Source organism: Tasmannia lanceolata, unplaced genomic scaffold, assembly GCF_043159265.1.
Source record: "Tasmannia lanceolata isolate RefF3 unplaced genomic scaffold, GAP_Taslan_0.1 ptg000020l, whole genome shotgun sequence".
Taxonomy (NCBI): domain Eukaryota; kingdom Viridiplantae; phylum Streptophyta; class Magnoliopsida; order Canellales; family Winteraceae; genus Tasmannia; species Tasmannia lanceolata.
This window is the reverse complement of record NW_027518697.1, coordinates 25,322,459-25,341,658: the sequence shown is the minus strand read 5'-3', so window position 1 is coordinate 25,341,658 and position 19,200 is coordinate 25,322,459. Positions and strand designations below refer to the sequence as shown.

The 19,200-nt window shown below is 40.2% G+C and overlaps 1 protein-coding gene across 1 annotated transcript in view; it reads right to left on the bottom strand.

Moving 5' to 3' along the window:
• Positions 1–3,890: 3,890 nt before the first annotated feature.
• LOC143854548 (uncharacterized) overlaps positions 3,891–19,200 on the bottom strand; it is a 36,859-nt gene continuing 21,549 nt past the window's right edge. Inside the window, exons 2-3 of the mRNA XM_077364574.1 lie at positions 17,631–18,159; positions 3,891–4,296 (exon numbers count right to left, since the gene is read on the bottom strand). Coding sequence (XP_077220689.1) covers positions 17,667–18,159 — 493 coding nt within the window. The 3' untranslated portion in view covers positions 3,891–4,296; positions 17,631–17,666. The remainder of the gene's footprint in view (positions 4,297–17,630; positions 18,160–19,200) is intronic.

Sequence of the window (19,200 nt, the reverse complement as noted above, 5' to 3'; positions counted from 1 at the left end):
TAAGTTATCTACACACTAGCTTAAAATACATTGGGGGCCACATTATTTGGGTGATCCAAACCATTCATTTTTAAGGCCCTCACATAGATAGGGTGTCCACAAAAAATCAAATCCATAGGATCATCCTAACCATTCGAATTGTGGAGGCAAAAAATGGACTAATTTGTGAAGGTTTAAAGACATCCATTTTACCTCCACAAATCGTAGGGATGGGATGATCCTATGGATCTGATTTTTTGTAGACACCCTATCTATGTGAGGGCCTTTAAAATGGATGGCTTGGATCACCTAAACAATGTGGACCCCCACTGTATTTTAAGCTAGTGTGTAGAGAACTCTCTACACATATGTAGAGAGAAAACGGTTCCTACACATGTGTAGAGAGTTCTCTACACACTAGCTTAAAATACAGTGGGGGCCCACATTGTTTGGGTGATCCAAGCCATCCATTTTAAAGGCCCTCACATAGATAGGGTGTCTACAAAAAATCAGATCCATAGGATCATTCCAACCCTACGATTTGTGGAGGTAAAATGGATGTCTTTAAACCTTCACAAATTAGTCTATTTTTTGCCTCCACAGTTCGAATGGTTAGGATGATCCTATGGATCTGATTTTTTGTGGACACCCTATCTATGTGAGGGCCTTAAAAATGAATGGTTTGGATCACCCAAATAATGTGGCTCCCACTGTATTTTAAGCTAGTGTGTAGATAACTTATCTACACATATGTGTAGGAACCGTTTTCTCATATATATATATATATATATAGTAGGGCTGCAACTCGAGCCGGGTTTTACCCGACCCGCATCGACCCGGCCCAAAAATAGCCTGGGTTGGGTTCAGGTTTCATGGGTTTTGGGTCGAGCCGGGTTGAGCATTCAAAAGCCCGTATGAATCTCGGGTCGAGCCGGGTTTGAAGGGGCCCGACCCGACCCGAGTTACATAAGTTATAGTATGTACATTTTTTTCTATTGTTAGTTAAAAGTTAAAATGAAAACCCACGCACCCACTGTTATTGTATGTGAGTGTAATTTCTGCTTCTATGAGTTGAGTTGATTCAAGTGTTTGATTTAGCATTGTTTGATTGTAATTACAACATTGTTTGATTACATCATTGTTTGATTCAAGTGTAATGTGAGTGTAATTTTACTTCTATGAGTTGAATTGCCTTGCCAAACAAGAATTTTCCTTAAAAAATTGCGTCAACAAATTGCGTCAACGTGAAAAAATCCGAACCGATCCGAGATTTATCATGGGTAGGGCCGGGTTTGGAAATCGTGGGTTCTCCAAAACCCGACCCGCCCGACCCGAGTTGCAGCCCTAATATATAGTTCGACTAGGACGGCAACTCCCTAAATTAATTCGGATCTATTACGATGCTTAGATGGGTCCCACATACTGTAGAATAAATTAGTTTATATCTTGTATATACGTTGTGACATTTACAGTTATGTTGTTAGTTTGTTAAGGATAGGAGTCTTATAGAAAAGGGTTATCTAAATTCACTTGCCTGGTGTTTTAGAAGAAGTCGTAAGTGGGTTTTCTATTTATAAATAAGATGTAAATCGTCTTTGGAAATCACTCGACGGACCCTTCCCTCGAGTGATCTCATCTCAGAAAGTCTCGAGTGATCTCAGAAGGTGTCCATTTGAATAGAACGGGTGACTCATTATTTCGATGAATAAGAAGGTGTCCATTCGAACGAGTGACTCATTATTTCGATGAATAATTTCATCGAACAAGAGAGAATTCTTTTAACACTTACTCGAAATCTCACTTATCAGATTTCATTGTGGAAGAATTACCCAACATTTTTCTGAGGAACCAAAGGTTAATCCATTCAAGTTCGTAGCGTTTACCAATTTCGTCATATACCCCCATTAGATCGAGATCTCATTGTGATCCCGAAGAGGGTCAAGAGGCTGATCTTGCCTCTAATTAAGGAGATTGATCTTGAGAGGATAGTGATGGCCAATTCCATGTATGGCATAGGCATTGGATGATCGGGCCGTCGATCTGTAAGCCCACCACTATTTAACACTATTGAATCTTAAATGGAGATCCCAACCATTCGATTAAGGACTGCAAAAATCAATGGGTAAATTTACTCTTTGAAAACTCAAAAGGGACAGCTGCGGATCAAGAGGCCAGCATTATATACTTGTCATGGTGGGACTGACAGAAGTAGATTGGGCTCACGGGCCCTACCAGATCGACTGACCAATCACTATCCAAGACTGTACACATGGCGACAGGAACAATATTTAAAATGGGGGCCTACTTGATGCATGGGTTTGAGTGGAGTTGGTGGGACCCCCTCTATCAAAACAGTGTAAATTGGTGGGCCCACAATACGCATGGTTTTGGCTGAATATTGTGGGCCCTACAATATCAAAGCATGAATGCAAAATGATGGGCTCTACCATTGGTGTAAATTCAAGGTAGGCTGAATAGAAGTGACAAAACCGTGCATTGTGGTGATGCAAAATTGGCAAAACCGAATTTATGGGAGGAATTTTTTTTTCCAATAAAAATATTTACTGCAACATAAAGAACCGTGCTTAGCATATATTATGTATGGGATTTGCTAGGAAATTTGGCATAAAGGCATTTTGCGGCTGGTTGTTGCCAGAGAAAGCATCCACACCCACACAAGCTCACTCTTCAGCAGATTTTGTCTCATTCATTTAAGTCAGTTGGGGATTTGTTTAGGACTTTAGCGGGAAGGCATATTCGAGTGGCTGTTGCATGAGACTTTTCAGCAGATTGTCTTATTCACTGAATTTATCTCAATGCCTTTGTGCAAAAGTCCCTAGCAAATCCCATTATATATCAGACAATTAAGAGAAATAATTTAGGCTGAAGAGGTTTTGGATGTAGGACAAAAAGAATTCTCAACACCCTTAGGTTGCTGAAACAAAAATATGTTTGAAGAAAATCTTTCCCCAACGGAAATTCTTTCGTCTCCAATATAGATAGGAAAATGATATAGTTATTGAGGGATATCGGTATAAAGTGAAATGTCCCTCTAAATTAAACTTGAACTACAGTGGTTCAAGTTACTTTTTTCATTTGTAATCAAACAAAGGAGAAGTGAAATTTTTTTGAAAGAGCTTTTCTTTTCTGAACTTTTCTAGAAAATTCCAGTAGGGACCTTTTGGATGTAGAGAACATTTTGGAATTTTTTCCATGAGAAATGAATTTCATTTTCCATGGAATTTTTCCAAGATAAAATTTTCCTTATTTTCAAGGAAAACTGTTAGGCCGTGTTTGGAAACTATAAAAAATTATTCTATGCATGCATGAGAGGAGTGGGGAAGGAGAAAGAGGGATAGACTTGAGTTGTTGGGAGTGGAAAGAGCATTAGCCATCCCCTGAAAATGGTGAGAATATTACCCACTTGAAATTGGTATTTTGTTTTCGTGATTTTTAGAAGCTTTTTCTGCTCCCCTCATTCCCACCCTCTCAAGTTTCTCCCTCTCCCGCCTGTCAGAATTGGCCTTGTACATATTCCATGGAATATTTTTTCAAAGTTGCCAAACATGGCCTAAACCTACTAGACCATGGAATGTTTTTACACGAAAAAATATTTTCCATAATTTTCCTCTTCCCTTAGATCCAAACACCTCCTTAAACATGTTCTAAATCTGATTGCAAAGAAAATCACCCTCTTTTTGTTCTTTTCATTTTCCCGTCTATCCTCTTCTCTAAAGCACCAGAAGTGTTGATGACAAACTTCAGTGCATAACATTCTAAATTCAAATCCAAAAAATCAAGCAAATAGAAAGCAATGTTTATGGGTGTCTCACCTAAACACAACACATAATGTGGCTTTGGCTTTTGACATCATCCCATAGTTGCTTAGATCCTTTTCAATGCTGCTTCAATAAGAAACCACACCACACCAGAAATGTCTTCAAATGAAGAGTTTTTACATTCAAAAGTATTAAAATAGATTATCTGTTCATACACAGAGTTTGGCCATCCTCCAAGTAATCTTACAAAGGAACTATCAATTAGCCTATATATGCTTTGAAATATAAGATTATCCCTTGACTGAGTGACATTATTTTACATGAGGATCCAATTATCCACTCTCAAACCAGCAAGGATAGTAGGGTTCCTGGTGGGACGCAGAGAGAACCCTGAGGATTCCATCAAGATAGATCAATGTGTCCACACGGCTTGATATTGAATTTCAAGATTGTGTCAATGTCCCACTCTTCCATGATTTACTGGCAGTTCTTTCCAGAATTGCAACATATAATATAGGTGTAAATACTTGGAAAGTACCTGCGAAAAGGAACTGAAAACTTTAAGGAGATACAGTACTTTTAACATATTAATGGTTTTGTAAATTGCTCAAATGATAATGCACATGTACTGTCTGCGAAGAAATGTCTATACATGGATCAAATGGATATTATGAGCCTCATTTCTTGCAAATAACTTCTTATACATGGGTGAAGTCCCAAACCAATGTCTAAATTTTAAATGCCGGAACAAGTACTCAAAAGTACATCGATTCAACTCGATAAGACCAGTTAGGGATAGATAGCAATTCAGATCAGTAAAAACCATGAAAAAACAAAATACTTGAAAAAAACAGAACCTGAAAAAGTTGACGTGACTTTTAAAAGACATGTAATAATGATGTGATCCGGCCATGTGCAAAAACGCATGCCACTACGTGTTCCATGTTAAGCCATTATGTGTAGTTTTTATTTTGCTTATGTGATGGTTGTTCAATGTTGTTAAGCTATCATGTCTGGATCTTTTACTTACGTGATGGCTTCTGAGCGTGCATGTGTCCTTGTTCTAGAACTTCTAGAAGTATCATCTTAAATTTCCACCATTTGCATATGTTTCCATATGTTTCAGTACTTTTACAGGATTTTGACTGAATTTTTTTTTTTTTTTTTAAATGTTTTCATTTTCATCACTACTAAAACACACATTGAAACCAAAACTTGAAACTTTGCAATGAAACCCTTTGCAAACACATATGCAACTTGTTAATTACTTGAAACACAGCGAGGACAAATTTCATCTTCTACCTTCTCACGTATGACTTACAGCCTATCTCAATGTGCTTTGTCCTTGCATGGAAGACTGGGTTTTGATATATTATGATGGCAGTCTGATTGTCACACTAAAGACCACGGGATCATGATCACAAAAGTAACTCATGTAGGAGGTGTCTCAGTCACGTTAGCTCCGTTGTAGTGGAACCTATGGACCTATATTCTGCCTTTGCACTTGATCTAGCTAGATCCCTCTCCATTTTACTACTCCATAGATAAGAAAATCATGCTCCATGAAATAAGACAATCATTAAATAAAATAGAATATCCTTACACTGACCTATGTGTGTCTGGATCTCCTATCTAGACTACATCTATGTATCCACATACTTTGACATTCTTATCTTGTTGTGTCGGCCAATGTAGTCCACAATCTTAGGTGTCTTTGATGTACCGTTTGTTTTTTTAAAAATGACAAAGATATATTGATAATTCATACAAAGTTTACATGAAAAAGGGACCAGGAGTCCCCCATGGAATACAACGTACGGTGGCCTAGGATATAATTCTAGGGCCCTAAAAGATAAGATTTACAAAACTATTTCCCCTTTACAAAGCTCAGTTCCCTCTTTACATTCCCCATTACATTCTCCTTTAAATACCAAAACACTAAAACTTCATAAATCAATCCTACGGCCTTCCTCGAAGGTCATGTTTACAATGACCCTGATACCAGAAAAACCTTTGCGATCTTTATTGAAGATCTTGAAAACAACTCCTCCATAGACAAATAGCCTTCCTCCATCTTGAGCGGTCTTCCTCAAAAATCTTGAGAAAAACCTGCTACACGGTTAAAATGAAAACCCTCAACACATTCCAACGATAACACCCGAGTCGAGAAGTAATCAAGGACTGTGATCAATCTTATCCCAAGAAAACTATACAAATCTAACCCAAAAATATAATAAAACTATTTCCAAAAAGAGACCCCCAAAGACTAGAGCTAACCCCTTTACTTCCTGAGAGCTTTAAGCTCCTTACTACCTTTCCCTGGGGTTTTTCCTTTTTCTCTCCTACGTCCCCCTTCTCTATTTCAAGGAACATTTTTTTTGTCCCTTCACTGTTCTCCTCATACACTATACCCAGATGGTCCCCCATTTTTGTCATTTCCTCAAACTCGTTAGAGTAAGCCTTCTCTTCTTCTTTTGACACTTCCTTCTCGTCCTCTCCTGAAATGTCCTCTTCCGATTCCGACCCCATCTTCCCTTCCTCTCTTAAGACCTCCTTATCTCCTTCTACTGAAACCTATTCAGCCCTATCTATACAGGATTTAATTTTCCCACTTAGTTCCGCTTCCATCGAGTCTCTTGTCATTTTGGATTCCTCATATGGGAAAACCGTTTCCTTCTCCTTGTCCTTTTTATCCGTCGAAGCGGACTCCAATCGAGCCTTTCCTTCCTTTATATTGTGGTATGCACACTTCTTTGACAGGCCTTTTCCTTGTCAATTGGAGAAATTCTTCCTCATTCTCCATTGCTTCTTGAATTTTTTCCATTGGGAGTTTCATGAATTCCATCGCGATTTCACTTTTCGTCGGAGATCCCTCACAGGATCTCTTTTTCTCATCAACTCGGGAGGAGCGACACCTTCCCTTTCCCTCTATCGTCCACTCTTTCCACTTCGTCGGAGGACGACGAGTCTCCAGGGTTCACATAGCTATTGAACATTTTTAAGATAGCTGAAACAAACTGTTTCTTTTTTCTTCGTTTCTGTTTGAGCTATGACCTTCCCGATTTTTCTTAAAAAGTATAAAACTGCCTTTTCTAACCTCTCTGAGAGAAAGGTTGTAATGATGATTCTTGGTCTTATCAAGGCGGTTTGAAACAGAGCCTTTTCCACCATGAGAGCTTTTTGAATTCCAATCTAACTTTACACCTTTACGAGCCAAGTGTCACGGACCTTTGGTTTGGGATTGAGATCCGTGCGGCACTTGCGTTGCCTCACGACAAGCAAGTGAGCCTAGCAAAGTTATGAGAATCAAACCTACAAAAGAAACACAAATGGAGTGCTAAGTTTCCAAATACACACAAAGCAATAGGGCATGCGAGTAGGCAAATGTTAAGCTTTATTGACGATTCTAGAACAAGTTACAATAGGATTATGCCAAAAAGGTCTACAACTCCTAAGGGTCCCCGATCACCCATTGACTAGAATGGAATCCCTGCTAGGATATGCACTAGCAATGCACCACTCTATGGCCAACCAAGATCTCAGGGTAAAGAGCTTTAGCAACCAACCCACTTAGCGGCGAGTGGCGACCAAAGATGCTATAAATGACAACTTCCCAAGATGCAACGAGACGAGGTAAGTTTGGATTTTAATACCAACTACGTCCTCACTACAACATGTACATTGGTATGACTCTTACATATTACACTGATAGACCAAGTCACGGGCCATAGGCCATGCAAACAACGCTGGACGAAATGGCCACGTGACACTGCCCCACACAATTATGTCGACGCCCTCGTCGACATTGCGTCCGTGTAGATACGTATTTCATCTTCAGTGAGGTGGAGCTTTTCCCTTGGTTCCCAGCTGGCTTCTGAGTCTGGTAGACCCTTCCACTTGACGAGGTATTCTAGTGTCTGCCTTCGAGAAGTTCCGCGCGGCATGGTGCGTTCAGCCATGATACCCTCAACTTCAGGTGTGAAGGAAGTTGCGTGTGGTTCCTCTCGAACTGATGTGTTTCTGGTGTTGTCTTCCTTATCGGCTCGATAGGGCTTCAAACAACTGGCATGAAAGACAGGATGGATTCTGAGCCATGAGGAGAGTTGGACCCGGAAGGAGACTTTACCAACACGCTCAAGGATGAGAAGGGGTCATTCATACTTTCGAATCAAGCCTTTATGCACTTTGCGAGTGAACTTGAGCTGGCTCGAGTTCAATTTGACTAACACCAAGTCACCAACTTTGAAGTCATCTGGTCTTCTATCCTGATCCACCCACTTCTTCATCCTCCTTGAAGCTTTCTCCAAATACACTCTGGCAATGTCTACATTTGTGTGCCACTCTTTTGTCATATGATAAGCAGGGGGGCTATTGCCGATATAAACAGCAGCGATGGAATGGGGGGTGGAAGGTTGCCGGCCAGTCGCTAGCTCGAAGGGGCTTTGATTAGATGCAGAGCTCTTTTGTAAGTTGTAGCAAAACTGCGCTACATCGAGCAGGTGAACCCAATTTCGTTGGTTGGCGCTAACAAAGTGTCTCAAGTATTCTTCAAGTAGGGCATTGACCCTTTCTGTCTGTCCGTCGGCTTGGGAGTGTAGGCTAGAGGAGAAGTTTAACTTTGTGCCCAACAGCTTAAACACTTCGGTCCACAAGCGCCCTGTGAATCTTGGGTCCCTGTCACTGACAATATTTTGGGGAACGCCCCAATACTTCACAACATGGCGGAAGAATAGTCTAGCTGCCTCCTCTGCACTGCAATATATTGGCACTGATATGAAGGTTGCATACCTTGAAAACCTGTCCACGACCACTATGATAGAGCCAAACTCCCCAACTTTGGGTAAGCTCACAATAAAGTCAAGGGAGATACTCTCCCAAGGTCCCTTCGGCACTGAAAACGGGTCTAAGAGTCCCAAGGGCTTGTCCCTTTCCACCTTATCTTGCTGGCAAGTGAGGCACGTTCGAACATACAAATCTAACCCAAAAATATAATAAAACTATTTCCAAAAAGAGACCCCCAAAGACTAGAGCTAACCCCTTTACTTCCTGAGAGCTTTAAGCTCCCTACTACCTTTCCATGGGGTTTTTCCTTTTTCTCTCCTACGTCCCTCTTCTCTATTTCAAGGAACATTTTTTTTGTCCCTTCACTATTCTCCTCATACCCTATACCTAGATGGTCCCCCATTTTTGTCATTTCCTCAAACTCGTCAGAGTAAGCCTTCTCTTCTTCTTTTGACACTTCCTTCTCGTCCTCTCCTGAAATGTCCTCTTCCGATTCCGACCCCATCTTCCCTTCCTCTCTTGAGACCTCCTTATCTCCTTCTACTGAAACCTATTCAGCCCTATCTATACAGGATTTAATTTTCCCACTTAGTTCCGCTTCCATCGAGTCTCTTGTCATTTTGGATTCCTCATCTGGGAAAACCGTTTCCTTCTCCTTGTCCTTTTTATCCGTCGAAGTGGACTCCAATCGAGCCTTTCCTTCCTTTATATTGTGGTATGCACACTTCTTTGACAGGCCTTTTCCCTGTCAATTGGAGAAATTCTTCCTCATTCTCCATTGCTTCTTGAATTTTTTCCATTGGAGTTTCATGAATTCCATCGCGATTTCACTTTTCGTCGGAGATCCCTCACAGGATCTCTTTTTCTCATCAACTCGGGTAGAGCGACACCTTCCCTTATAGCCTTCCCTTTCCCTCTATCGTCCACTCTTTCCACTTCGTCAGAGGACGACGAGTCTCCAGGGTTCACATAGCTATCTAACATTTTTAAGATAGCTGAAACAAAATGTTTCGTTTTTGTTCGTTTCTGTTTGAGCTATGACCTTCCCGATTTTTCTTAAAAAGTACAAAACTGCCTTTTCTAGCCTCTCTGAGAGAAAGGTTGTAATGATGATTCTTGGTCTTATCAAGGCGGGTTTGAAACAGAGCCTTTTCCACCACGAGAGCTTTTTGAATTCCAATCTAAGTTTACACCTTTACGAGCCAAGTGTCGTTTCTCAGATACTTTTGTATTTGGTTTATGAAAATTCTTGTTGTAGCCAAACTTTGAATTTTTCGAGGCTACACCCAGTCTGAAATCCTTTCTCCCTTGATGATCTGATTTTGGTGCAGGTTTTTTAGGAAAAAGTCTTTTCCTGCCAACCAGTGTTTCCTTGAGTTAGCCCCCTTCTGTTTGAGATCTCTCGTAAGAAGATGCCAGGTGTTGAAGCATTAATTGAATCTTGCTTGGTGGTCTCAGAGTTCGTAGTCCTTGGCCTTAGAGATTCGGCTAAGGAAGTCCCAGCTACTGCCTGACCAGCTGGAAATTTGAATTTGAATCTAAATTTGGAGTTCAACGGCTCTCTCTGACCCTCTTGTACCAGCCTCATTTTACATTTTTTGTCCTCCACCAGTCTTTCTTCCGGCATCAGAGGGAAGAATCCATTGATTTTTTTCCAATTTGGCTAGCCAATTGGGACGGATCTTCCTCATTTTCCGGTTCAGGCATACACCTAACTTGGATTAATTAAACTTTGTTATCCACTTTGAACTTAATAAATGGTGTCATTGACTTCCAATACCGCATTAAGACCTTTATTGAGGCAAACGCCACGCAGTAATCATGGTTCCCTAATAGTTGAATTTGAAGCACTTGCCCAAACAGTTTTCCCAAGGCTTCAACTGTTGATAGTGACCATGCATGGAGGGGATATCATAAAACCTTAAGCACACCGTTTTCGCCCCAAAATGTATGGCAGGGTTCACGGAATGCAGGGAGGTCATGTGATGGCCCAGGGCATCTCCCCCTTTTCGGAGGATCCTTAATGCTTGCTTTTCCCGAGTCAAACCTGAATAGAACCTCGGAGCTATTAATTACGAGGGGCTTTGATAATAATGGTATATTCCAATCTTCAATAGCCCATTGTCATACCTCCTCTAGGTCCCATGAGGGATTTTTCATACATCCCACCAGCATTTTTTCAATTCCTTTTTATGGTCTTCGACATCATTTCCTGCTATGGAAATTTCAGGGTATCGCGCTAGAGCTCCCAAGTAGGGTGGGGACGACACTTCTCTCCTTTCTTGCCTTGTGAAGACCCTGTCTTCCACAACTGGCCCTTCATCTCTAGCACTTGCACACTTTCTACATTTAATTCGAGTGCCAAATTTGTAGTATCCACAGGTTGCACACCTCCAATTCTCAGATTGTTTCGAGGTCGATGGTAGTCCCAGATCCTCCACCCATCTTCCGGAATGTCTTCTGCGACCAGAGAGATTTTCAATTCCTAATCCTCTACTTCCGAAGATTGGGTCATACTCTCGGGGGCTTCTTGGCAAAGATCGGGGTGATGATAAACTCCGTTCATTCCCTAACAACACCATGTTTTTCCTACAACAGTCTCTGTCAATCTCCAGCCATTGCAGGGCTTCAAAGACAGTGTAGCAAGCCTCTATTATGTCTTGGTATACATGTTTGAGGCTTTCTATCCTATAGCCACAACTGCAGGTTCCGTTAGCTATGTTCATTCCCAGGTAAAGAATGCCCAGGGAGCTTTCACAGCGCTTTCCGAAGAACTCCCAGACTCCCATCTCCTCCCCCTGAGAGTTCCTATTTGTGTGTCTTTGATGTACCTTAGTATTCTCCTTGGTTGCGTTAAGGTGCTCCTCTCTATGATCATGAAGATAATGACAAATCCAATTCCTTGCAAAGGTTATGTCAGGTCTAGTGAGAGTTGGATACTAGTGTCCTACCCCTATAAATATGAGGATCATGGATCTTCTGCCCTTATTTTCCACAAATTTTCTTGTTGCATCTCGTAGGTATACTAACTGTTTTGCAATTCATTATCTTAAACCAGTTAGAAGGTCCATTGTATACTTCTTCTAGGTCCAGTTTGGATTGCATGAAAAGCATTTCCGACGGAAAAAAATTTCTCAGGTAAATTGTTTCTTTCCACAACTTACAGGGAAATAATATGATTATGGTTAATTTTGAAGGATATCATCATAAATTGAAGCTTCCTCTAAGTAAAAATTGAATAAGATTAGTTCAAGTTATACTTTTTCATATGTAAATAAAGTGACTTTGGGAATATTTTTCCTTTTCAAACTTGTCCAGAAAATTCCTGCAATCCAAACTTGGCCTTAGTATAGAGACATCCCTTCCTTTTGTCTTTCAACCTGCACTCAAAGAAGGTAGCACAGCTCACCTAGGATCATATCAAAGGTACCTTTCAAGCCATGTTTGAGACTGAATTCAGATCTATCACTCCTCATTGTGATAATATCATCGACAGAGTAAACTAAGATGATGCCAGAATGAGTGTTCAATAGTGTGTTATCAAAACTACTCCTAATGTATTCACTATACTTTAGTGACTAATGAGACTTCTGGAGCCATGCTATGGGAGCCTTTTTCAACTCCTAGATTATCTTTTTGAGTTTACAGACAAAGCAATTTATGTCTCTAATCCTAAAACCTTCGGGCAGCTCCATATATACCTTTTCTTTCAACGAACCATGAAGAAAAGCATTCTTCACATCCATAGGGAGAAGTGTCCAACAACACATATTTGGATATTGCAAAGACCAATCTCACTGTCATAGTCCTAACTGCTAAATTGAATGTCTCAACATACTCAAGTCCCAATGTCTGATTAATACCCCTTAACTACCAACCTTGCCTTGTACCTATCAGGATATTGTGCCTTCTTAGAAGAAAATTAAGTTACATTGAAGAGCAAGAAACGTGCTGAGGCAGAGTACAAAGCTGCATCATACGGCACATGTGAGGTTTTGGCTTCGTTCTCTGATCTAAGAGTTCAATGCCACTTCATTGTGATAACAAAGCTATCCACAATATTTGACTAAATCCTTCATGGGCAGATGAAGCACATTGAAGGGGACATCTGCATTGTCAGGGAGATATCTATACTAAGGTTGTAGGGTCCATTCAGTCCTTGTGTTCCTTCATCACATCAGTTGGCCAATATCATTCGTAAGGTTGTAAGGCCTTCCTTTCTTCAGGATATGATTATCAAACTGGGCAATTTGTATAGCCCAACAATGGTTTTAAATTCCGGGAATATTTCGATTTCAGCTGCCACCGAAATGAAATCCACTTGATTTCGGAAAAGTACCAGGTTTCGTTTGAAATTTCCTTATTACAGCCAAGTTTCAGGATTCTATTAACGTTGTCGACAGAATATCCGAAACATGTAACTTTTAAGATCAATATTTCGATCTCAAATCCACTTGATTTCAGAAAAGTACCAGATTTCGTATGAAATTTCGGTATTACAGTCAAGTTTCAGGATTTCAATAATGTCGTTGTCCGAATATGAGAAACATGTAACTTTTAAGATAAATATTTTGACAGAAACCCTGACAAAAATCAATGGCAATCTCAGAAAAGAGAAGAACAATGAGATTTCTTTAAGATATTTCTAATAAAAAAAAGGAAAAAATAAAAAGAAAAACCAGTGGCAAAGAATCTTACCTGGATTTCAGCAGTGATTTCGTACAGAAATACTTGCATAATTTTATGAGATTTTGGCTAAAATTTCATAACAAAACTGAAATGTTTCCGTTTCGCTGATCCGAAACCGACATTTAAAACCTTGAGCCCGGCTTGAGGGGAAGTGTTAAGTGTTATATGTACATTTGCTATGTATGAGATGTGTGTGTGTAAGTTATTTTAGTGTTTCTCCGTCATCAAGGATACATTATTCATTGTAATAAGCTTTCTCTATGATGTTAATCTATGGAAAAGGGACTCTTTCTTTTTTATGCTTTTCATCATAATATTTCTCCCTTCTCTATCATCTTGTCTCCCTCTCTTGTTTCTTATTTCATCCTTCATTGCCACTCTTGATTCCATCAAGCACCACATCTGAGTCTGTCACAAACATCGTTCTCCTAAATTTCTCAACAAAAATCTCATGATATATAAATTTTCATTATCTCATTCAAGTTTATATCAGAAAAAGGTAAAAAAAAATTTATAAAAAATAAAAATAACACACGCACGCACGCACAGACACATGGGAAAAGTGTTTCTAGTCGGCCGGCTAGATATGTTATCTACTCCATCGGCCAAAAATATAGTGGGGGCCCACATTGTTTGGGTGATGCATACCATTCATTTGACGGGTCCTGCATAGATAGGGTGTACCCAAAAAATTAGATCCATAGGATCATCTCAAGCCTTCGATTTGTGGAGCTGATTTTTTGGGCACACCCTATCTATGCCGGGGCCTATCAAATGAATGCTTTGGATCATCCAAACAATGTAGGCCCACTGTTTCGTGGTCCAGGAGAAAGAAGACCTTTCTCTTCCGGGATCCGGGAGAAAGATGACAGAAGACTTTTCTCTTCCGGGATCCGAGGAAAGATGAAATGACTCAAGGGAGTTCCTATTCCGGAGGACTCTCTTACAAAAGAGTTTAAATAAAATCATACCTTTATCTTCCCGGATCTGGGAGAAAGATGACATGAGACCTTTCTCTTCCTGGGTCCGGGAGAAAGATGACAGAAGACCTTTCTCTTCTGGGATCCGGGGAAAGATGAAATGACTTAAGGGAATTCCTCTTTCGGAGGACTCTTTTACAAAAGAGTCTAAATAAAATCATACATTTCTCATCTGGGATTCAGGAGAAAGATGAAATGACTCAAGGGAGTTTCTCTTCCGGAGGACTCTCTTACAAAAGAGTCTAAATAAGCTCATACCTTTCTCTTCCGAGATCTAGAAGAAAGATGAAACGACTCAAGAAAGTTCCTCTTCCGGAGGACTCTCTTACAAAAGAGTCTAAATAAAATCATACGAGATGACTCAAATGTGTCTCTTTTCCAAGAAGACCCTTTACAAAAGAGTCGAAAATAAGCCATCAGATATGACTAAGAAAACAAAATCATCATAGCGTCAAAAATACCATGTCGCATCCGAGAGGATCTGTTTACAAAAAAAAAAAATCAGATCTTCATGAAGTTGTATTTAGATAAGGAACCTCTTGATGGATAATCAGAGGTGTTTTCTTTCTTCAAGAAATGTACTTGTAATTAACGGCCGATAGAGCCGAAAATGTACAATTGCTACCAAAATGAATAAAACTTCTTCTCGCAAGAGAGAGCAAGAGGGAAATTTGATCTCAATGCATTTTATGTGTGTGATTCTCTTTTTCATGCATGTGAAATCTGTTGAGAACAGGTATATCTTGGGTTTTTCTTGCATCTCTACTAGACTTGTTGTTAGGATGGACAGCTAATCCGTGGAAAGAAAGAGGCAAAATTTTATGGTATGTTTCTTTCTTTGCCACTCTATGGGTCATTTGGAAGGAAAGAAATGTTAGGGTGTTCAAAGGAAAATCCAAGAGTTTGTCATATTTTTTCTTCTAAGTGATTGTGTAAACTATTTCTTGGGTAAAATTCCTTCCATTATTTTAGTTTGTATCTGCCTATGGGAAAGGTGGCGGGACATTTGTGCTAGTGTGGAAAGGAAACAAATAAAGCTTCAAGATTGGTTCCCCCCTCCCTCCCGGGTGGGGGGGGGGGTTCATTAAAGCTTAAATTTGATGGAACTAGCTTTAGGAATCCTAGTACGGAATTGAGGGTGTTCTCATAAATGAGCTTGGAGTGGTGCTATGGGATTTTGATGGGCCTATTGGGATGGCTGATGCTTCAGAGCAGAGACGCGTGCAGTTTTCCACGGTCTAGAGTTGGTAAAGAAAAAACACCTAGACAATATAGTGGTTGAAGGAGATTCATCTAACATCATAAGTTGGTTAAAAGGTTCAAAACAACCTCTCTGGAGATTTGACAGGTTATTTGTTGAGATGTTTGATTGGGTGAGGTCCATGGAGGTTGTGTTTAATCATGTTCGGCGATCCGCTAATGAGGTGGCAAACAGTTTAGCTAGAGAAGGAGTCGTCAAGGATTCCCTAGCTCTACCACCGTGATTTTCCTTTTTGTGGTTGTTGTACTCTCATGTTTTCTCTCTCTCGTTGTACCTGGACCATCTTGGTCCTTTATATTAATATTACAGGCTACCATTTTCAAGAAGAAAAAAAAACATCAACCTCGAAGTTATGTGAAAGCTAGGCATATATTTAGTCATTTGCTAGGAAGGAATATGTAACTAGCAGTTTATGAAAAGTAATTTTCCCAAGAAAAATGGAAAAAGAATCTGACACTGCAGTTTCGATTATATCATTTTTTAATGGTGAAATTTTATTAAGGAGAGGGACAACTCCCAATTATGGCCTAGTACAAACAGCTAAGTAGAGAAGGTAAAGAAAGCTACAAAAAGAAGTTAGATGGGTTAGAAAGAATCAGAGCATAATTCATCTGCTGGAGGATCTTCGACTCAGATGGTCTGATCAAATCAGAACAGTGTAATGCTATAGATGAGCAGCAGGCGAAGGGCCAAGTATTGATGGTGATCTACAAGTAAAATACATGTAATCGACTCAAGGGGAGGCAAATTTTGTCGGCGATTCGTTGCATCCTTTGTAGGGTGGCCGAGGAGTCCATCAACCATCTACTTCTTCCGGTTATGGAAAGAAATTATTAACTATTTCGGCTATGCATGCGTTTTTCACAGATTGATTACGAAAACAATCTTACATTGGAGTAGTGGCCCTTTAGGTCGCCTCCTTTGGAGTCTTGTCCCCTATGCAATAATGCAATTACGTGGCATATATGGAAGGAAATAAATCACAGAATATATGAGGAAAAGGGAAAAGGGCTCGGAAGACTAATCATGGATATCAAGATTGACTTATTAGCTTGGGCAAAAATAATTCATGAGGTAGGCCCTTATTCAAGGGTGGACATCATCAGACATTGGCGAGAGAATCATTTGGGAGAGGGAAATAATAAAACGCCCACCCCCATGATGGGTCCCTCCACCAGTCGACTATCTAAAGCTAAATTTTGATGGGGGTGCAAGAGGAAAAACGGGACCGGCAGAAATTGGGGTGCTGATCCGGGATTCGGTTGGTACTTTGTGGATGCCTTTCTCAGGATCTATTGGAATCTGTGACTCCAATGAGGCAGAGCCCAGACCATTGCTATGGGGGTTAAAATGGTACCGGACAAATATTTCATATCCACTTATAGTCGAAGGAGACTCATCAAATGTCATAGCTTGGGCAAAACAATCGGCTCTGGGCCTTGGAAATTGACGATCTTGATATCGGAGATCCGGGACTATTGTAGGGTCATACGCCCTACGTTTTCTCACAAGCTAAGATTGGCAAAAGAGAAAACGGAGTAGCTAGCAAAGGATGGAGTGGAGAAGTTGGTAATGGAAGTTATAATCGGTAATATGTAAAGAGGATGGCTCGGGATGTAAGAAGCAGGGAAAGGTAGTACCTTGCCTGTATCAGTTGCCGGCTGACATTTTGCCGCCCACGCTCAATACATGTTTTTGTAATTGTTAAAGTATAAAAGATAAATAACGCCTTTCTCCAATAGCTTAAGCTTTTGGAGAAGTTGGTAAGTTAACATGGTATCAAAGCCAAAGGTCTCGAGTTCAAACCTCCTGGATAGCAAAAATCCACATGCGATGGTCGGCCCAAAGTGGGACCACATGTGCCACGTGTTTGCCAAGTGGGCCACACATGCGGGGGAGTGTTAAAGTATAAAAGATAAATAACGCCTTTCTCCAACAGCTTAAGCTTTTGGATTTTAAAAAAAGTTATCTTTCTCAAAAAAATCTACAAGTAAAAATACCACCAGCTTAGTGAGAAACATTAACTAACTACAGACAAGACTAAACAGATATCAGCAACTTTTATATGTTGTTTTAAAGAGCAATAACAGTTTGCATTATAACAGAACAATCCATGTCACTAAAACTGAGGCAGAACAAAATCTAATGCCAATAAATTACCTTGTTAGCAAGAGTTCAGGGGAGGAATGGCCAGAATTAATGTTCAGAGCGAGAAAAAAGTTGCAATTTGTTCTCACTTATGCAACCAAGTAAACCAGAGACACTAGAAGGCGCATATTTCACATCAAGGATAGGACGCTGTTGCGGTTTAAGATGCTGAACAACCCCCAAGGATGGCAATTCACGGACACACAATCCACGGGTTACTTCATCACCAAACGCAAACAAGGTATTGTTATCCTCCATGCTTATAATTGCAGATTTTGGCATTCGAACTTCACTGACATTGGATGTTGTAAACCCACAATTCTGATAAGAGTTTACACCTACTCTCTTGAGATGAACATGAGAACCCAATATCGTCTGCCCAGAAAGAGTGGGTGAAGCTGAAACTAGAGGCTGAGAAGCTTCAAAATCAACGGGAATCTGAACTCTGGGTCGGAAGGTAGCAACCATATCATCATTGGACCCACAATAAGCAAGTGAAATACATATGTCTTGATTCTCCACTTGAGGAATAAAAAACGGCCTACACTTGAGGTAGGTGGAAAAATATTAGTACAGTTTATCACTCAACAATGAATAACAGATGTAAATATTTTCTAACTTATTGTTTTTGTAAGAGACAATAAACTTGAATGATTTTGTGCGTGTGTGCATATATATATATATATATAGAGAGAGAGGAAAATGATTGTGAGCTTGAAGCTCATATAGCTTATATGAGCTTGAGGGCCCAAACACATGTGGGCCCACATTGTTAGGATGATCCAAAGCATTCATTTGAAAGGCCCTTACATAGATAGGATGTGTACAAAAAACCAGCTTCATAGGATCATCCTAACCCATCCAAATGTGGAGGGCAAAATGGACAGACACCGTTTGCCACAAATCTGCCCATTTTTTCCCTCCGCTTTTGGAAGGGTTAGGATTATCCAATGGATCTGATTTTTGGCACACACCCTATCTATGATGGGGCCTTGCAAATGAATGGTTTGGATCATCACAAAAAATGTGGGACCCATGTGTTTGGGCCCTCAAGCTCATATAAGCTATTTGAGCTTCAAGCTCACAATCATTTTCCTCATATATATATATATATATATATATATATATCTATAGAGAGAGAGAGAGAGAGAGAGAGAGAGAGAGAGAGAGAGAAGAGTTCCTACTCCCCGAAGTATTATCTACTCCATGGGCTTAAAATACAGTGAGGGCCACATTATTTGGGTGATCCAAAGCATTCATTTGATGGGTCCTCACATAGATAGGGTGTGCCCAAAAAATAGCTCCATAGGATCATCCCAACCCTTCGATTTGTGGAGGCAAAAATGGATGGGTATAAACCTTTATGAGAGGGTCCATCAAATGAATTCTTTGGATCACCCAAACAATGTGGCCCCCACTGTATTTTAAGCCCACGGAGTAGATAAGTTATCTACTCGGGGAGTAGGAACTCTTTTCTTATATATATATATATGGCAATCATTCCCTACGTAGGATAATGCACCCCCATTTTTAACGTGATTTGACGTCAAAAAGTGTTAAAGTCTGCCCACAATTCATGTTA